Below are 18,357 nucleotides of genomic sequence, written 5' to 3'. Positions count from 1 at the left end.
ACTGTCAAGTGTCGTGATCCCCTGTGCTCCAGCTCAGCGAAGGTAATCTACGGTAGACATGTCGGACGAATCACAGCCAATCAAAATAAATTGGCCCCACTGAACATAATTCTGTGGGACCCGAAATTCGCTCCAGTGTGAACACGAATTCGGTGGGACCCACTTCTTCTCATCTTATTGGATTTTGTGGAAACTCGCCTAACATGCGTACCGTCTTAACGTTACACCTTGCAATTTTTAAATTTTGAGCTGTAAAAAGTCAACATTACCCTTCCAAGACGCCAACATATAAGGTAGCGGTATCAGGGGTATAAATGTCTTTTCATTTGACTTAAATTAACTAATAAACCTCATTGTTTTCTCTATTTACACTTATACCAGGGTTTTGGGTTTCTAATAGAAAGGGTAATTATGTAATCTAACATGGTTTCCGTTAGCCGGGTAACTCACAGCGCATAGGTCGGTTTGTTCACTCGAACTATCAAAACTAAATAGCCTCGTTTCTATCTACCTTCGTCTTCTTCTCTCTCCAGGCCAGCCAATTATAGAGAAGAAGAACTAGAAGCAGAGCCAAACACAACGACGAAATGAATCGATCTTTCAGGGTACGTCTCCGAAATCCGTCGTAGAATCTCGGTTTTCTTCTGGTTTTGGTTCAGTTATCTTCTTTTCTGTAACTTGGAAGGGAGGAAAGGATCCTCATGGGGAATTGCATTCGCTCTCGTTCGGGAGAGAAAATGGAGAACCAACTTAGCACTCGGGCGGCTACCAGTAATTTTCTCTGCGTCCTTTCTTGTTTGTTCCGATAACATGCATAGATTTTTTTTTGCTCCTGAGATTTTTTCATGTACAAACGAGCTGTTAGTGTGAACCTTATCGAGTCTGTCGCTTTAGTTACCGCTGCTTCGTTTTTCTTCCTTTTTTTGGTGGTTCGATAGACTGAAAGGGGTTTTCGCGACATTAATTAGGTTTAGAAGTGAATGTTTAGGTGCGTGTGCCTTTGCATTTTGGTTTTTGTTTGTGATTGCATATACTTTTGCTTCTCCTCTTTCCTTTCTTTTAATTTTTTTTTTTTCAATTTCTTGTACTTATAGGAGCTGAAAATAGTTGTCTTTATGCTGGAATTTTTAATTATTTTTTTGTAATTTGTGGTAGAATTTGGTCCTTTCGTTGGATGGTTGATGAAATATGTTTAAGATCGTAATAAGAAGTTGCTAAGGTTTTCAAAAACTAGTCTCTTCTTCTTCTATATATACGAGGTATCACTCTGGTGTACTGAATTTCAGTTTTCCGCATTTGAGGTTTGCTGGACTGCAGTTTTTCTCATGTTGGACTGACTTGTTGACATGACCCTCAATTTGATGTAATTGCTTTCGGATGTTTTAAATGGTCCAACATAAATGCTTCTCTGCTATTGTACTTGTTGATATTATCCTGACTAGTAATTTTAATCTTCTGTTTGATGGATTTATCATGGGTTCCCAAGTTATATGAGCTGGTAAACTATTCAAGAGGAAAGGAGCTATTGCTTTTAAGTGAATCCATTGCTCCTGTGTCTAGATGGAAATAAATTGGTAAAGGGATATCATTACTCTTCTGTTAAAAACAGATCAATTAATATTTGTCAATAAGATTTATAACCCTTTATGCTACTGAAAAATTACTTTCTTTGCATATGCATCTATAAGGAAAACTATCAGCATAATAAAGTATCCAGGTGACATAAACACATTTGGACCAATGTTCATCCAGAAGCTAACTTTTGTTATTATCCTTGTGATTGATGTAATTGCTTTCGGATGTTTTAATGGTCCAATATAAATGCTTTTCTGCAATTTTACTTGTTGATATTAATGTGACTAGTGATTTTAATCTTCTGTTTGAAGGATTTATCGTGGGTTTCCAAGTTATATGAGATGGTAAACTATTCAAGAGATTAGGAGCAATTACTTTAAGTGAATCCATTGCTCCTGTGTCCAGATGAAAGAAAAATGGTCGAAGGGATATTGTTACTTCTCAGTTAAAAACAGATCAATTAATATTTGCCAATAAGGTTCATAACCCCTTATAATACTATAAAATTACTTTCTTTGCATATGTATCTATAATGAAACGTATCAGCATAATCTTGAAAAAGTATTATGGTGACGTAAACACGTTTGGACCAACGTTCATCCAAAAGCTAACTTGTGTTGTTATCCTTGTGATAAGTGGACGCATTCGAGGTGTAAAGCCTTCAGCCTGGTTTTCCTATTTTTTGTTTTATTCTTTTGAAAGAAAAAGAAGAGTAATATTAATAGTAAAGGCAGTACGGGGGTGCCACTCGTACACAGGGACCAAAACTGAAATTAGAGGATTAAAAAGAGGGCTCAGCCAAAAAGTCAACGAGATACTAAATCATCCTTGTGAAGAATAGGTAGACCTCTAAACAAAACTATGAGAAGGCCCTAGGACCATGACAATTTCTCCATGGCTTTAGCCCAGCACTTCGGAAATATTCTGAAGTGGAATATTCTCAAATTTCTTAGGGAACTGTTGAAGAGTGGAAGATTGCATCTAGACTCCATGCCACATTTTTTTTTTCCATGAAAGTGCAAGATGTTCACAATGTTACACATTTTAGACTAATAAATTTGGTGGGATGTATATATAAATTATAGACAAGGTATTGAGTCATCCGTCAGGCTCAAAGGGTTATTGATAATGTGCTGGGTGTTCTCTGCTGGCTCTTTTGGCGGGCAAATAGATTCTGGATGTAGTATTGGTAGCTAGCTTGCAAGCTAGTGGAGGCAACAAATATAAAAAAAGAACTAAATGATACAGAAGTACAAGAAGTTTCCTCAAGGGGTTCGCCAAATGAAAGAGATCCATCTTTTGTTTTATGCTTAAAATGTAATAACTGGGAACCTAAAGTATGAAATATATAAACATTAAAGAGAAGGAAAAAAATAAGAAAGATTTTAGGCGTTTGGATAAAACATTGATGGCCATCATTATTGAAATTCTAGTCTGAACTTTTAATTTGATAACCTATGTTGTGTATTTCAAGTTTTAGTTCCTGAAATGTGGCTTGCTAGAGGGGAAAAATTTGTGACGCCAGTAAAGAGACTCTGATGCAGAAGTCAAAATCAAGGACTGAATTAAAGAGAATCAATGTGAATGGATGAAAGTCTTTATGAGGTCTCAAAAAACTTACATGAGGGAAAAAAGACACTATTTATACCCTGAGAGAGGGTGATTAGACGCTTTATGAGAGCATTAAGAGCTTGAACTCTATGGCTATGGAACTATGGGTGCATGTTTAGCTAAGGAAAGCTTATGAGATGTCACTCTTTCTCCATGTCTGGTTTTTGTGTTATTAAATGATTGGGCCGCATAGGCTGGGTAGCATTAACCTAATACAAAGGAGAAGATTTTAGCTTGGTCAAATTGAAGGAATTAAGAACTAATTCAATGATCTTAGGAAAAGAATCTATAGTGTTACCAATGGTATAGGCTTATTAAGATCTTACCTTGTTAGTGCACGATTGTTTTGTCATGTTTTAATTTTCTCATTGCCCAAGTTCATGCCGAAACCACCATTGTTTCTATTCTTTTCCCTTTCTTGGCAAGATTTCAAAGTTTTAACAGTGAAATAAGGAATGATCTTATAATTGGAGAGGTCCTTTATGTCTAAAATTAGGTCCAATGACCTAACTACTTTGGTAAGAATATTTGGAAGTGGATTGATGGTGTTACAAATGGTTTTGCTGGTCCACTATATTTTAGATGTGTGGTTGTTTTTAGATTCTTGTTGCAATTATTTTACGTGGTTTCTAGGCTATTTTGATATATTTACATATGAAGATAATAGTTAGATAGTGGACAAGTCTCTCCTTGCTAAGGATACAAAACCTTAAGCGTCTACTTTCGGATGGGGAAAGAGGAGGGTAGGGGAGAAGATGAGAGGAATTTGGTCCTTGTAGCACATTAATTATTAGTTTCCTCATCTATTCATTTATGTTCGATACACTCTATTCCAACTGATATTTTTCTTTGAAGACCAAGTAAGTGGCCGTACTTCTTTATTCTCCCAAATGAACTGTGGAAGAGGGGAGTTTATGATGACCAACTTTGAATGTCACAAGTGCTAGAACATAGAAGTTACATTAGTAGACATAGAAGCAGCTCAAGTAACCTGGAATGGAAAACAAAGTAGGGAAAGTTGTAAAAGAATTAAGATTTCTTTCATTTAGGTTTCCCATATAGATAGGATTTTGTCATTACTTTATTACTATATTATTTAGAAGTTTCTAACTAAGTTACTTTATTACTATATTATTTAAAAGTCTCTCAATGGAGCAATTGATGTGAGCAATGTTGAAATAGCAAAGAGATACGGCAGAAGCCCAACCAGAAGTTCTGGAAGCAAATTGTGATGCACAAAACCATGTGAAGGATTGACAATGAAGAAGATTGTGAAGAAAAAACCATTGCGTTTATTCTATGGTCATTTGAGATGGACACAATAGATTAAGGGAGCAATCAAAGTGAACAATCTAAATCCAAGAATTCATAAAGGGTGGGTCTATTTTTATGAAATAGAATCGAAAACTCAAGAGATATTGAAAAGTATTAGATAATAAATAATAAAATAGTTGCATTTTCCATCGGCTTAATTAGATAAAGTTAGACCCTTTGTCATTGATATCCTAAAAAGGCAATTCATGTGGATTTCTTATGAACTAAAATTTCTAGAAATTGTGGTGAAATCCAAGAGGAAAATCATGCTACTGGAAATCGGTTTAAAACATGCTTACGTAGATTGAGTCTCCCCAATACAAAACTTCTTTTTCTCCATGATTGTTCAAATGATAAAAACAAAACTACCTTCTACAAACCAAGCATCTAATGGAAGTTCTAAACAACCCAACTATTTATTTATTTATTTGTTTTTTGAAATAAAAACTATGTAAAGTATATTACTATAAGCACCAAGGGGAGGCAACTATTTATAAATATATTTACAAATTAATCATTGCAACAAAAAGATTTTTAAAGGCCTCTATTGATTGAAGGATGACCCATCAACAAAAACCTAGAATCCGAAGCCATCTATTCTCAAGAACATCAAAACTCTTCACATTATCTATCTCATAAAAAACCCTCTTGTTCCTTTCCTTCCTCACAGTCTACATAATGGTAAGTGGAATCAAATCAGGAATCTTACACCTATTCCTCATATTCTACCAAGCCCACATTTCTTCCCTTACCAAACCTGCCATCACCCAGTTGATCCCTAGCAATCCATAAACCATGGTCCATAGCTCATACACCATAGGACGCCACAATAACACATGGTTACAACTCTCCTTAGTCTCTTACACAAATAGCGCGCATTTACTAGGACTTTACCCTTCATCAATTTATCTATTGTTAGAATGCGCTCTCTACAAACCTCCCAAGCAAAAAAGAAACCTTCCAAATCTGTTGTATGGGAACCTAGGAGCATTGTCATCACACTTTAACAGCCACTTATACAAGGATTTTACTGTGGATGAACCATTCTTAGTGAGCCTCCACTGAGGACTATCATTGTTACCATCGAGGGAAAAAAATGAAAGAGATTTTAATAGGATTTTAACTCAACTATTTATTTTAAATGAGAAATTCGAGTACATTCATCAGAAGGTTTTATAAGAAAGGAATTAAAGTTACGAGTTTGCACTAGAATTTTATGCATTCTAGAAAGGCCACATGGTTCTTGATTGATTTGTTAAATGGACAATTAAATGTTTTGTGTATGTTAAATTGTTTTTTCTACATCAAGCAACAAAAAAAGAAGTGGTGGAAATGATTATTTGGTAATTCAAGTGATTCTAGTCAAGAAAAGTTAAAGTTGACGATGATGGTTTGGTTACTAGTGGTTATGATGTAGAGAAGGAACCCTTTTTTCCATCATCCGACGTCAACTTGGAGAAGAATTAACAATTCCCATTATCAGTAGAATTCTTGCTCATTGGTAAAACCTTATATTCCTCTCCATCCACGCACCAGATGGGAGTTTTCTACATAAAGAGGGATTTTTGAAGCTACAATAGTGTGAAGGACCAATTAGGAAATTTTGTTTGGGTCTAAGTCGTGTGCGGAATAGATTGGTACAGTTCCAATATTTTCTTTTTTGTGCATAAAAGAAGTATCATTAGAGAGAGAAGAGAAAAGGGCATTAGTTAGGATAAGAGATCATCCAAGAAATTGAAGGATTGAAGGGTTTGACATTTTATTAGGACAAGGCAGATGGGGATGGAGTGAGGAATATTTTAATGTCACCATTTTGAAGATTTACTCATTGGGATTAGAACCTAAGCTAATGGGAAAAGCTGCAGGAACATGTCAATTTTTCACCCCTAGAATTGGTGCACGGTAAAAGTGGAGAAAACCCTAAAACTAAGATTTCCTTACCTTTTAGTTCTTCCATGGAAATTAGGGTTTTATTATTATTGTTCTTTATTATTATTCTAGTTTTTTTATTTAAATTAGGTCGTCCAGTTGTTTATGCATTAACTTTTTATGGAGGATTGCAACTCTTAAATGCAAGTCAAAAGTGATAAGATTTTTCTTTAACTAATGAGAACATGATATTATTTTCTAAAAAAAATTTCACACAAACAATATGCATTGAGGCTTGGAATTTGTGAAGTGTGTCAGGCGAGTTTTATGGTTTACAGTTGGTGCAAGCATAATGATATTGCACCAAAAGTTTTGAAGGCAAGATAAAGGGTAATGAACTGAAAGTGGTTGTGGTTCCTTATGGAATCATACTAGAAGTTCACATGACATATTAATTAGAGAGATTCTTTTTTGATCGTATAAAGATTAGCTAAGTTTTAAATGTTTAACTAAGTTTTAAATGTTATCAGTAATTAGATATTTATCAATAAACTAGGAATTCTGTGTTTGGGTACTACCTAAAACTTGTTAAGGTGAGAGTTGGGTCTCATTAGGCTCATTTGGTGGGGTTTTCTATATTGCCCTGGATATGTGCCTTTTAAAATGACTAACTATAAAAAAAAAATGTCAAGTTGGAGGCCTTACAGAACACTGCACCTTCTATTAGCTATCATGCACTCTCTTGGTATCTATATGATTGGGAGATTGACAACTTGGTTCTCCTTGCTTGTTCTCTTGGCCCATTACAAGCTGCTCTATAGTGAGAACAATCACCCGTCATGACCACTATCTAAGAATGATGTATTCTTAGTAATGTTTTTCTACCAAAATCTTTTTCCCCATATCATGTTGCCTTCACTTTCCCTTGGAAACAGATTTTCGGAGAAGCTTTCCCATTTTTCTTTCTTTTTGTTTTCCTTGTTGAAGCTGCTTGGGGAAGAAGTCTTATCATAGACAGTTTCACAAGGAGGGAAGGATTCTGCTAAAATGGCTTCCCTATATGTCTTCGCGAGAGTAAATCCTCCAACTGTCTTCTTATTTGGTTCTTGAAGGCCCAAAGGTTTTGTGATTCTGCATTCAATCTACTTGAATTTGTATTGGTTGTTGGAGGCACGATAACAAATGAGATTTGGGCTTGGGACGACCCCTGAGTAGGAGAGTCAAGGAAGGAGTTTCTATCCTTTTCCTCTTTAGCCAACTTGGTTATTTGAAAAGAAAGGAAAGAAAAAAAAATTAGGGATTTTTCTCTGCTATAGATCTTTTTTTCCCACTTTGATAATTTGTTTAAATGTCAAGATCTCCTCATGGGGAAAATTTAGGGAGCCTTATTGGTTTTGACTTTTTGTAACAATCCTTTGGTACATGGGTGTTGATCTCCTGGTACATGTCTCTGATATTCTTGTCTCTCTATGTCCAAAAGAAAAAAAACATCAGCACGATGGCATAATATGATTAATGAACTAAGGCAACCAAGCCAATTAGAGCATCATCTCTTATTAGTTGAATGATATTCCATGGCATGAAGGGTTCTAGCATGGTTGATGATTTCCTGCATTTTTCTAAGGCCAACTACAACATCATTTATTAAATGTTGTGTGCTGTGTGCATGATTGTGCCTATAATTGTGGCAATGACAATATTTCAATGCCTATACTTGTGGGCAATGCAACAAAGAGGAAATTGTTACAAACTTATTTGATGCTTTAAGGAATTTGTTTGCTGTTTTTGTAGGTCATAGGAATTTTATGTGTATCATCTACAAATGTAGTTTCCATGTGAGGAATTATGATTTGTTCATTTGTGATTTTTGTTCATAAGAAATTAAAAGATTAATAGCCATCCAACAAAAAGCATGTTAGTTTGCATGTTTGTGTTCTTTCAACTTGGATACTAATATCTTATTTGTTTGTTCTCCAATTTGCTTGTAATTCACATGTTGCCTACCCATGGTTTTGAATGTCACGTAAACACTTGCTCTGTAGGAAAAGTTGAATAGTCCAGGGAATTCTGGTACTTGCTGGATTCTAGAATTTCGATGGATCTGGTGGCTGAATTCTTTTGATGATTACAACCTAAACTTAGCATGCAAAGCAATTTGGATTTCTGGTATTAGATTTGAGCCTTTTTTGCATACTAACAAAACAAGCCCTTCTTTACATCTTATTTACCTTGTTTTTGGTCCTTAAGGACAAGATGCTAGTCGGGGGCTAGATGAGGTCATGACTTCTTTTTTTTTTTGAGCTTTCTTTAGAGAAAGCTAGAAATAACAGAAAGTGGTGCCAAGGGGTTTTCACCCATATATAAGATTATATGAATTACAAAATTACAAATGCACTTTCCTAATTCTTCCCTATGGAGAAAGGATGACCCTTAATGAGACACGCAAGGTTTAGAACCAATACTAGCAAAATTATATACAACACCATCAAGGATTCTTATTTCTTTCATTCTGTATTGTCCAGAAGACACCATGACGTAATACTAGCAAAATTAGATACAATACCATAAGAGATTCCTATTTCTTTCTTTCTATATTTTCCAAAAGACAGCATGAGGAATAAGGCAAACTTGGCTTCTTCTTCTCCTTATTACATCGAATGCCATCCCAAGCCTGCAACTTGTCATGAACAGTCCTAGTAGTCACCTACGAGAGGCTCAAGATCTAATCCCAAAACCTTCTCCTCTTTGAACATCCTAAAAAGAGATGGGTAGGGAATTTGCAATCACTAAAAATATTTGGACATAAAATGATTACGTTGCAACCCTTCTTTCTAAGACTATCTATTGTGGGTATGCGCCCCCAAGAAGTCCCCACATGGAAAAGGCGATTTAGGGGTATGTCTTACTGTAAATTTTTAGAGAAAAAATAAATAATTTTATTTCTCACCATTTAGTTTGTTACACCTGAATATTTATAGAATTTCTAATATAGTAATAAAGAAATTTTTATTCTATTAGAATTCTAATAATAAGATATTATTATTCTCATAAATCTTAAATACATAATACTAACTGATTAAATAATTAATTAATAAAATAATAAAATAATAAAATATGGTATTCAACACCCTCCCTTCAAGTTGGTGCAGGGATATCACACATGTTCAATTTGCATATCAAGTTGCAAACCCGAGGCGTACACGTGCAGAAGAGCTGAAAAAAGACTAGAAAAGGCTGGTCAGAGCGGCTTGCATGTAAAAGAAGCGGATCTGCGCCGGATCGCGAAATTAGAGGCGGGTGCGCGTAGAAGAATCGGAAAAAGGACTAGAAAAAGCTGGTCAAAGCGGCTCGCGCGCGAAGAAGGCCTGGTCGTGAAATCAGAGGTGACCGCGCGCAAAGGAGCCAAAAAAGGACCAAAGAAGATTGGTTGTAGCGGCTCGCGCGCGGAAGAAGCAGATCTGTCTAATAAGGCAACAACTCAACTCGGCTCAACATGGCTCAAAGTCAGCTCAAAAAAAGGCTTGAAGTCGGCTCAAAAATAACTCGGGCTTGGTTCCTTCTCTGGACAGAACTGACTTGCCGCAGTGCTGACTTTCTTCTTTTGCCGCGTCGCGCATCAGTGACCGTGCAGATTTGGATCCAATTTGCGAAACCAGAAAACAATCGGATCAGACCTTCTGTTCTCCCAGATCTGGTCAAAGGCAGAACCGAAGCAAGCTGATTGGCAACTAGGAAGCCTCTGGAACCAATATCTTCTGGTTAGACGCAGACGCAGATGCACCAGAAAGCTGAAGCCAAAAAGCAGAAACAGTGGAAATTGCGGATCAGAAGCTGTGCGAAGAAGCAGAGGTCAAATCAGAGGTCTTATGCGAACCAGTTGCTGCGTGCGAAGGAGCTAGAGAAGAAAATATTGCAAACCAGAGGCTGTGCGTGAGGAAGCAGCGCGAACAGCCAAGTGCTGCGGGAGCAGAGAGACCGGGTAGGCCGGAGACGCTCACCGGAATAGGGTGGCAGGCCGCCAGTGAGATTAGAACTCCGTTTGGTTGGGTGGTGAGAATATTCTAGGGTTTTGAAAAAACCCTGAAATTAAAAATTCTAAAATATCCATATTTTTACTTTGATAATGTAACGGCCCTGTAAATTTAAAATGAAATGTATATTAAAATATCAAATGCGGAAGCGAAGTCAAAAATTCGATTAACATCCCTTACACTAAAACCAAAAACGTGCTTACAAAATATAAAAGATCAACTACCTAAAGTAGAAACTTGAAAGTAAAAGCTACGAATATGACTATGGAGTCTTTAGGCGTTCCCTTCATTGTTCTCCTGCGGAACTGCCTCGGGAACAATGTCTTCCTGATCTGAAATGATTAAATAAGGAATGAGCTACACTAGCCCAGTAAAGACATCACGATATCTCACCGTCACGGAGGTAAAGGTGGGTAGAAAACACAAAAAGACCAATGGAGCATAATTTAAAAGAAATTCTTTTATCAATAATAAATCCTTCACCATCCACTTACCTCGGTGAAATTTATAAAACAGTGTACGAAAGCAATAACATTATCATAATCATGAAATCATATATAAACTGTATAACATAATATTTATCAAACCTTTTGTAATTCAATCGTTACACAACATATTTTCCTCATTTACCAGTCCATTAGTATCCATGGGGATCCATAGGGGTCTCGCTACCCGTTAACCCTTAACACTTGAAGTCAGATTCGAGGGCCGTCCCCATACCCCGTCCGGTATGGGTGCCAAAACTATAAACCTCATTACCCCGTCCGGTATGAGGGTGAAACGGGCCGTCCCCATACCCCGTCCGGTATAGGCGCCAAAACACATAAGATCTTCATACCCCGTCCGATATGGGAGACCACAATCTCGGTAGGGCTTCTCTACGGACCCGGTCCGTCCACCATCTCCTAGAATATCTAGTCAGCCTGACCCCATTATACAATTACCCATTTACATAATCTTTCATTCTCTTTTTCCTCAGTCTCCATCATTAATTCACATACAAACAAGCAAACGGTAATTTATGCCAAACAAACAACATACAACATTAATATCCCAGTCATTCAATTCATAATCAATAAAACAGTAAAATATGCACACGAAACTATAAAATGAAAACATCAAACCTCATACTGCATTTTAAACTGTAAAATAGGCCAAATAACAGTTAACTGACAAACACACTAGACTCGAGCTCCATTAGCGACCTTAAGCAATTTCACACATTCGTTGATTCAAGAAATACCGTTTTATCATTGTTGAACTTTAATACCGTGATAGGAAATAGGGTGAGGGGTTCTTACTCGTTTCGGGGTCCGAACACGGCTTCACAGTGCGCCTAGAGGCTGTCCCTAATTTTTCCTGAATTTTTTTCGGGGAACTGAAACGCACTACTGGTACCTGCACGTGTTCCAAAAAATCGCAAATTAGGCCCAGGGCCCCTTTTTGGCCAATATCGCAATTTCGGCACGGCGGCTCCGCCGTGCTCCGGCGACGGCGCCGCCGCTTGCGGCGGCGATTCGCCTCGGTTTGGCCGTTTTCGGCACACTTGCATCAGTTCTTGCGATAAAACAACTTTAGGGCCCTCGGGGGGCCAAAAAATTACGGAAAACCGAAGTTTACCGGCGGCGGTGCTCTCAGGTGCGGCGGCTCTCTGGTGAAGTTCGTGTTTTGGTGATTCGGCTCCGATCAACCTGTAGAGAAAAGAATAGTGATCACAGTGATATAAAAATTGCATCAAACGGAGGCCGGGAAGGGCCTCATCGGAGGCAAAAACCGAGAAGGGGCGCGGCGGCGCCGCTGGGTTTCGGCCGTGTTTTCCGGCCGTTTGGCCGGGATTTTGGCTCCGATTTGGCCACAGGGGAAATCAGCGTGGAAAAACGAGTCGGGGGTATGAAATTTACCTCGATCGGCGGTCGGAAATCTCCCCGGTGCGGCGGCGGGTGGCGGCGGCCGGCGTCTGGTTCGTCTTCTCCGGCGAGGGCAGGCGGCTAGGGTTTTTGTGGTCAGGTGTGGGGGTTCTATTTATACTATTTTGCCTTTTGATCTTAGCCGTCCATTTTGTTTTAATCTGGGCCGTCTGTTTTTGATTGAATCTGAGCCGTCCGTACGCACGCTTGATCTGGGCCGTCCGATCGCGCGTACGCGGATCGCCAACGTGGCCCGTCCCCGGTCGACGTGGTTTTTGCCACGTGGCAGGACCTGTTTGGCTGGGACTGCTGACTGGATCTGCTGACGTGGCCTTTTTTTTTTTTTTTTAAATTTCTAGGCGTTACAGATAACATGTAAATTTTTGGAGAAAAAATAAATAATTTTATTTCTCACTATTTACTTTGTTACACCTGAGTATTTATTAAATTTCTAATTTACTAAAAAAGAAATTCTTATTCTACTAAAATTATAATAATATAAAATTATTATTTTCATAAAATCTTAATTACATAATATTAACTAATTAAATAAATAAATAATTCATTAATAAAATTATAAAATATGGTATTCAACACTTACAATACCAAATTGGCTTACAAGGAGAGTTATCTATAATCTGGTCCCTGTTCTGCAAGGCAGCATAAGGTTCTAACAGAGAGACTACCATTCTTTATGAGTTTCAACACCAAGAGGTTCGTTAAGCTTTGATCGATGGAGACAAATCCAAAAGCAGCCATGAGATTTACGTACTCCTTATTTACCAATCATCTAGATTTCTGGAAAGAGCCAGGTGATAGGAAATTCCACCTCTCCTCCCCCAAATATGATCATGATAGCTCCAAACTTTGCATCTCTATTATGGGTTAAAAGGAAAATGGTGGAAAATTGAGTCTCACAGGAACTTTCTCACACCATAGATCCTATAAGAACCTGAACCTCTAGTTATTGCCAAGTCTGAAGTAGAACAATTAGCTAAACTTAGCTAATGCCACTCTTTCTAATGCCTTTTCACAAGCTGGAGCTGCAGGCACACAGAAATCATCCCTGTTATCCACACCACAACACTCACACAATGTCTAGCAGGTGCTCACCTTCCATTCAGCTTATTGCTATTAGAGAGTGACCTCTATAATCACTTTTGCAAATAGCTTGATTGAAGATGGTACTATCCAAGCCCCCAGTATATAAGGTTTTTCTAATGAAATTCCAATTAACCAAGTGGAATTTTTTCTTCTCCAAACCACTCCAAAGGTTACAAGCTTGAATACTCTTAAACCTTTTGGACACATTACATAAGAAACAAAGATTAGGCTGATGGGAAAGGATGGGAAGATTAGAGAGGATGCTCTTAGTGAGAACCTGCCCCATTTAGATAAATACTTTCTCCACCAACTTGCCATCCTCCTACCATATTCTTAATGACAGAAGCTCCAAATACTTGATGGAAAAGGATCCACTTGGTAGCTTAAGATTTAAAGAAAACCACTTACTTAAATGCCTTCACCGAATAGGGATCTCACCAATTTCTCAGGATTTATTTTGAGATGGAAACCATTGAAAAGCCTGAAAGCAAAGAAGCTCACAAATGTAGAGTTTAGAAGACCTGTTTGTCTTGCAGGAAAATAGGGATTCATCAGCAAATAGAAGATGAGATAATAACATTAGCTCGGTACCCCTTTGACTTCCCTACCTTAGTATCATCTTGTTGAACAGCTTCTATAATTAGGGAAAATAGAAAGAGAGAGAAGGGGCTCCTTCTCTCAAGTCCTAGAGAATATGAAGAATTAAGAAGGGCCTCCATTCATCCTGACAAGAAAACATGTTGTAGTGATGCACCAGTTGATCCTATTACAACATCTATTCCAAAATCCATCATCGTCATTAAATAATCCAAGAAGTCCAAGCCACATGATTATAGACCTTCTTATGTCTATCTTAACATGAAACCCTAGGTGTTCTCCCTTGTTCCGACCCAGAATTTATCTAACTTTGGCAAAACCTACCTCTGCTAAACCAACCATATTACCTCCATTGTTGGTAAAATGGCAGTTCACTAATATTCTTATGTTACTTCCCTCGTATGTTTAAATGCAAAAAGAAAATGTGGGTAAAATAAGTTGTTGCTAGTTTAGTCTGGAAAAATAAAGGAATATAATTTTTGTGAGGATTAATAACCTTTTTATCTTGAAGTTTTTATGTATAATCTTTCTTTTTCTTTTTCTTTTCAGTTTGCAGGCCAGACTGTGATCGATGGGGGAGAGCTTGTGGACTAAATAGGTTTCTCTTTAATCCTTACCCCTGTATCTAGCATTTGTATATATGTGGCAGTTGGCACCCTCTTGGTGCCTCGTGAATGAATTTTCTTTTCCTATTAAAAAATGCAACAAAAATTGTTTCTTTCTCTCCCCTCAACCTTGATTGCGAACAAGAAAAGGAATTTGAATGTATCTCACACAAGCAAAGTAAAAATAAAAATATAGGAGAAAAATACACATGAGATTCTTTTGCATGGTTCTTTTTTAGTGTATATTTTTTACTCAATATAAAAACAAAAATATTGGAGAACGATATGCATGAACCTCTTTTGTATGGTTCTTTCTTAATCTATATTTGTACTCAATTTGCAATAGTGAGAAATTAGGAAAAGTGCAGTTCCTTGTACTCAACTGCAGTTGTTTTTGTGACAATTTAGTACTCAATGGTTTGATCTTTTATTGCTTTATAAAAATCTATTAGTTTTTTGGAGGATATTTACACATTTAGATTTTCAAACAAGAACATGTAGAAGTGTGAAACTAAAAAATCAAAAGTAAGACAAAAACTTAAAAAAATTACAAGATAATAGCTTTGTAATCTAATAATTTAATGACAAAATACAAAATCACAAGAATTGAACTGAAATTAGGTCAAATCACATGAGGTGAACTTGTAACTTTTCCGAAGGAATTTTATTTCTGGATTACTGTTGCCCTATATTTTCTGTCTTTATTATGCCTACACCTGAAATTTACATATGATATTATTTGTCTCTAGTCCAGGAATTTATAGTGCTTCTGGTAAAAATGATCGGTCTTCAACTTCTTCATGTAAGAAAACAGCTGATAAGGAAACGTGCAGATCCCTCGGTCCATGTAGTCCAAGAACTGAAAGTGAAATATTGTCTTCCCCAAATTTGAAAGCCTTCACATTTAATGAGCTCCGGAGTGCCACCAAGAACTTCCGTCCAGATAGTTTTCTTGGTGAAGGAGGATTTGGATGTGTTTACAAGGGGTGGATTGATGAGCAAACCCTTGCGGCTTCAAGGCCTGGAGTTGGAACAGTTGTTGCTGTTAAGATGCTAAGACCTGAAGGTTTCCAGGGCCATAAGGAGTGGTTGGTATGTTCCTTCAGTCAAGGAAATGTTTTTCTTTCCTTCTGGGGCTTGGCTTCTCTCACTTATCACTGGCTTGTTTTTGCAGTCAGAACTAAATTATCTGGGTCAACTTCATCACCCAAATCTGGTAAAGCTTATTGGATTCTGTGTTGAAGGAGAAAATCGGCTTTTGGTCTATGAGTATATGCCTAGAGGCAGTCTGGAAAATCATCTATTTAGAAGTAAGCTAATCTCAAATCTTGTTAAAGCATGATGTTTGACATTCTTGTCATATGTTACCCTGTATCAATACCTTTTCAGACCTTCTAGTAAAGTTAATGGAATATTCAAACAATCTTGAAAATCAAATGCATTTTTGTCTCTTAACTGCAATAAGATGCTAATCTGCTGTCTTCTGTCAGGAGGGGCCCAACCACTTTCTTGGGCTATAAGGATGAAAGTTGCCACTGATGCTGCTCGGGGGCTCTCCTTCTTGCACGATTCTGAGCAAAAAGTTATCTACAGGGACTTTAAGGCATCTAATATCCTTCTTGATTTGGTATGCTAGTAAAAAGCAATAGCAATGCTTGGATGTTATGATAAGATGGTTTCATGCCTTGATGAGCTTGACGTAGGAAAGCTGTGAGGTGTGTCTATGAAATACAATTTGGAAAAATTAAAAGGGAAAGAGGGAAAGAATGAAAGTGGAAGAGAATATATGAAGGTTCTCTTCCTTTCTTTTTTTTTCTTGAGCTGTTGCTTCTGGATGCAGGTTGGAGATAATCTAATCTAGCAAATTACTTGTTTTTTGTTTTCCAGTATTTATTATTTTTGTTATGGATGCAGGAGTTTAATGCAAAGCTTTCGGACTTTGGCTTGGCAAAAGCGGGCCCTACTGGTGATCGTACTCATGTTTCAACTCAAGTCTTGGGTACTCAAGGCTATGCTGCACCTGAGTACATTGCTACTGGTATTTTTACTCTCTGTTATGAAATTCTTCTTTTGATTGTTTTATAAGTCTCATTACATTTAATTAGTAGTTCAGCCTACTACTTGTTCAATATGGTTATTACCTGTGTATGTGTAGAAATGTTCAAACTTTTTGTATGGATTCTAGAATTTTGTAAATCAGTTGTACCTGGCTTCTAGAATTGAAGCCAGCTAGTTCAGTCACTATTGTAATGCATGGGCATCACTGCAAGGGGAACACCCAATAATGGCAAATATATACGCTCAATAGTACTGTCTATAATATTCCATATATGTGAATGTTCACATTATAATGGTATTATGATAGGATTCATCAAGCTAACAGAAGTACAAAGGAATCATTTCCAAGAAACTGATAAATACTCCTATAATCTGTGTAGAAAAGAAGCAATGAACCAATGACAGATTTTATAGGTGTGTCTACTTTCTAATTATCTTTATCAAATTTAGGAAGATGAAACTTTTATCCAAATTTATTCTAGGTATTTAAGCACGACTCAATTATATGGCTGTATCCAAAACATTTGAACCATAACGATTGTGAGCCACAGTCAATTTGAGAACACCTTAAGATATGCCGTGTTATTCCCTCTTGCTAAGTTTTCTATAAAGAGGACTTAATTTTTTGTCTTCTTCTTTGAACTTCTTGTATTTTCTCTGCAAGCTTCTCTAGAAAGTATTGTTGTTCTAGCTATGTTTCCATATCAATCTTTTCTTCTGTTATGTAATGATGGCAGTGTCATCTAATAATTATAGTCATTCGCGAAATATCGAATTTAATATTTTTACTTGTTATCATTGTAAGGAGATTTTCTTTTAATGCTTAAACAGGTCGTTTAACTACAAAATGTGATGTCTATAGCTTTGGGGTTGTGTTGCTGGAACTGCTGTCGGGTCGCCCTGCTATTGACAAGACAAAACCATGTGTGGAGCAGAATCTGGTGGAGTGGGCGAAACCTTATCTGAGTGATAAACGGAGAGTATTTCGGATTATGGACACCAAGTTAGAAGGTCAGTACTCCCAGAGAGGAGCTTTTATGGTTGGCCTCCTTGCATTACAGTGCACCAGTAAGGCCAAGATTCGGCCTCCTATGTCTGAGGTTTTAGCCATGTTAGAACAACTTACTACACAGAGAGCGGCATCTAGCCCTACCACAATTCCAGCAGATCTGCTGGCCAGCTCTAGTTCTTCACCTGTTAATATGACCCCCAGAGGATCACCACTGCCTGCCCAGTTGGTGAAGCGTCCACGGCCACAGTGAGCTGGAGCCTGTTTGCATTTCAACTGGCTACCTTGATGTAAATCCACCTTCTGTTTGAATTTGGTGTATATGGTAGTTCATCTCGAAAAGTTTTTGGTCTCTGGTTTAAGCAAGCCATGCATATAGCTAGGAATAGTCTTGTGGATCATATAGAAAAGTATACACCATTGCATACCAACATTTTTGTCTACCCTTTTGTTGGGAATTAGAGATTGATGTTACCTTCAACATAATGTCATAGGCCTTGCTGGAAAGAAAAAGAGGTTTCCATTGTGAGCGGAGAAAAAAGGAAATTTATTTTCGGTTTAATGTGGGGATGGATAGTTTTGCCTTCAGGAGTAAGTTCATAAATGTAATCTATATCTCGAATCTCATGCTTAACCCCTTTGATTTGAGAAAGTAACTAAAATAGTTAAAAGTTCCA

At 37.4% G+C, this 18,357-nt stretch overlaps 1 protein-coding gene across 4 annotated transcripts; it reads left to right on the top strand.

Annotated features, from left to right (window-relative positions):
* Nucleotides 1-474: 474 nt before the first annotated feature.
* Nucleotides 475-18,357, top strand: LOC110819804 (putative serine/threonine-protein kinase PBL3). Of its 4 annotated transcripts, none has more exons than XM_088211832.1 (8): nt 484-605; nt 686-771; nt 14,558-14,606; nt 15,363-15,705; nt 15,788-15,923; nt 16,104-16,240; nt 16,528-16,651; nt 17,503-18,357. In XM_088211832.1, the coding sequence occupies exons 2-8, from the start codon at nt 702-704 to the stop codon at nt 17,931-17,933; spliced, it is 1,290 nt and encodes a 429-aa protein (XP_088067958.1). In that variant the 5' UTR covers nt 484-605; nt 686-701; the 3' UTR covers nt 17,934-18,357. The 4 variants fall into 4 exon arrangements, 3 of the variants coding, with proteins under 3 accessions (XP_088067957.1, XP_088067958.1, XP_088067959.1); XM_088211833.1 differs by adding an exon at nt 8,412-8,535 and having other exon boundaries at nt 593-771; XM_088211831.1 differs by having other exon boundaries at nt 478-771.

Source organism: Carica papaya, chromosome 9, assembly GCF_054855325.1.
Source record: "Carica papaya isolate Zhongbai chromosome 9, ASM5485532v1, whole genome shotgun sequence".
Lineage (NCBI taxonomy): Eukaryota > Viridiplantae > Streptophyta > Magnoliopsida > Brassicales > Caricaceae > Carica > Carica papaya.
The sequence above is the reverse complement of the archived record's forward strand: the minus strand, read 5'-3'. Positions and strand labels throughout refer to the sequence as shown.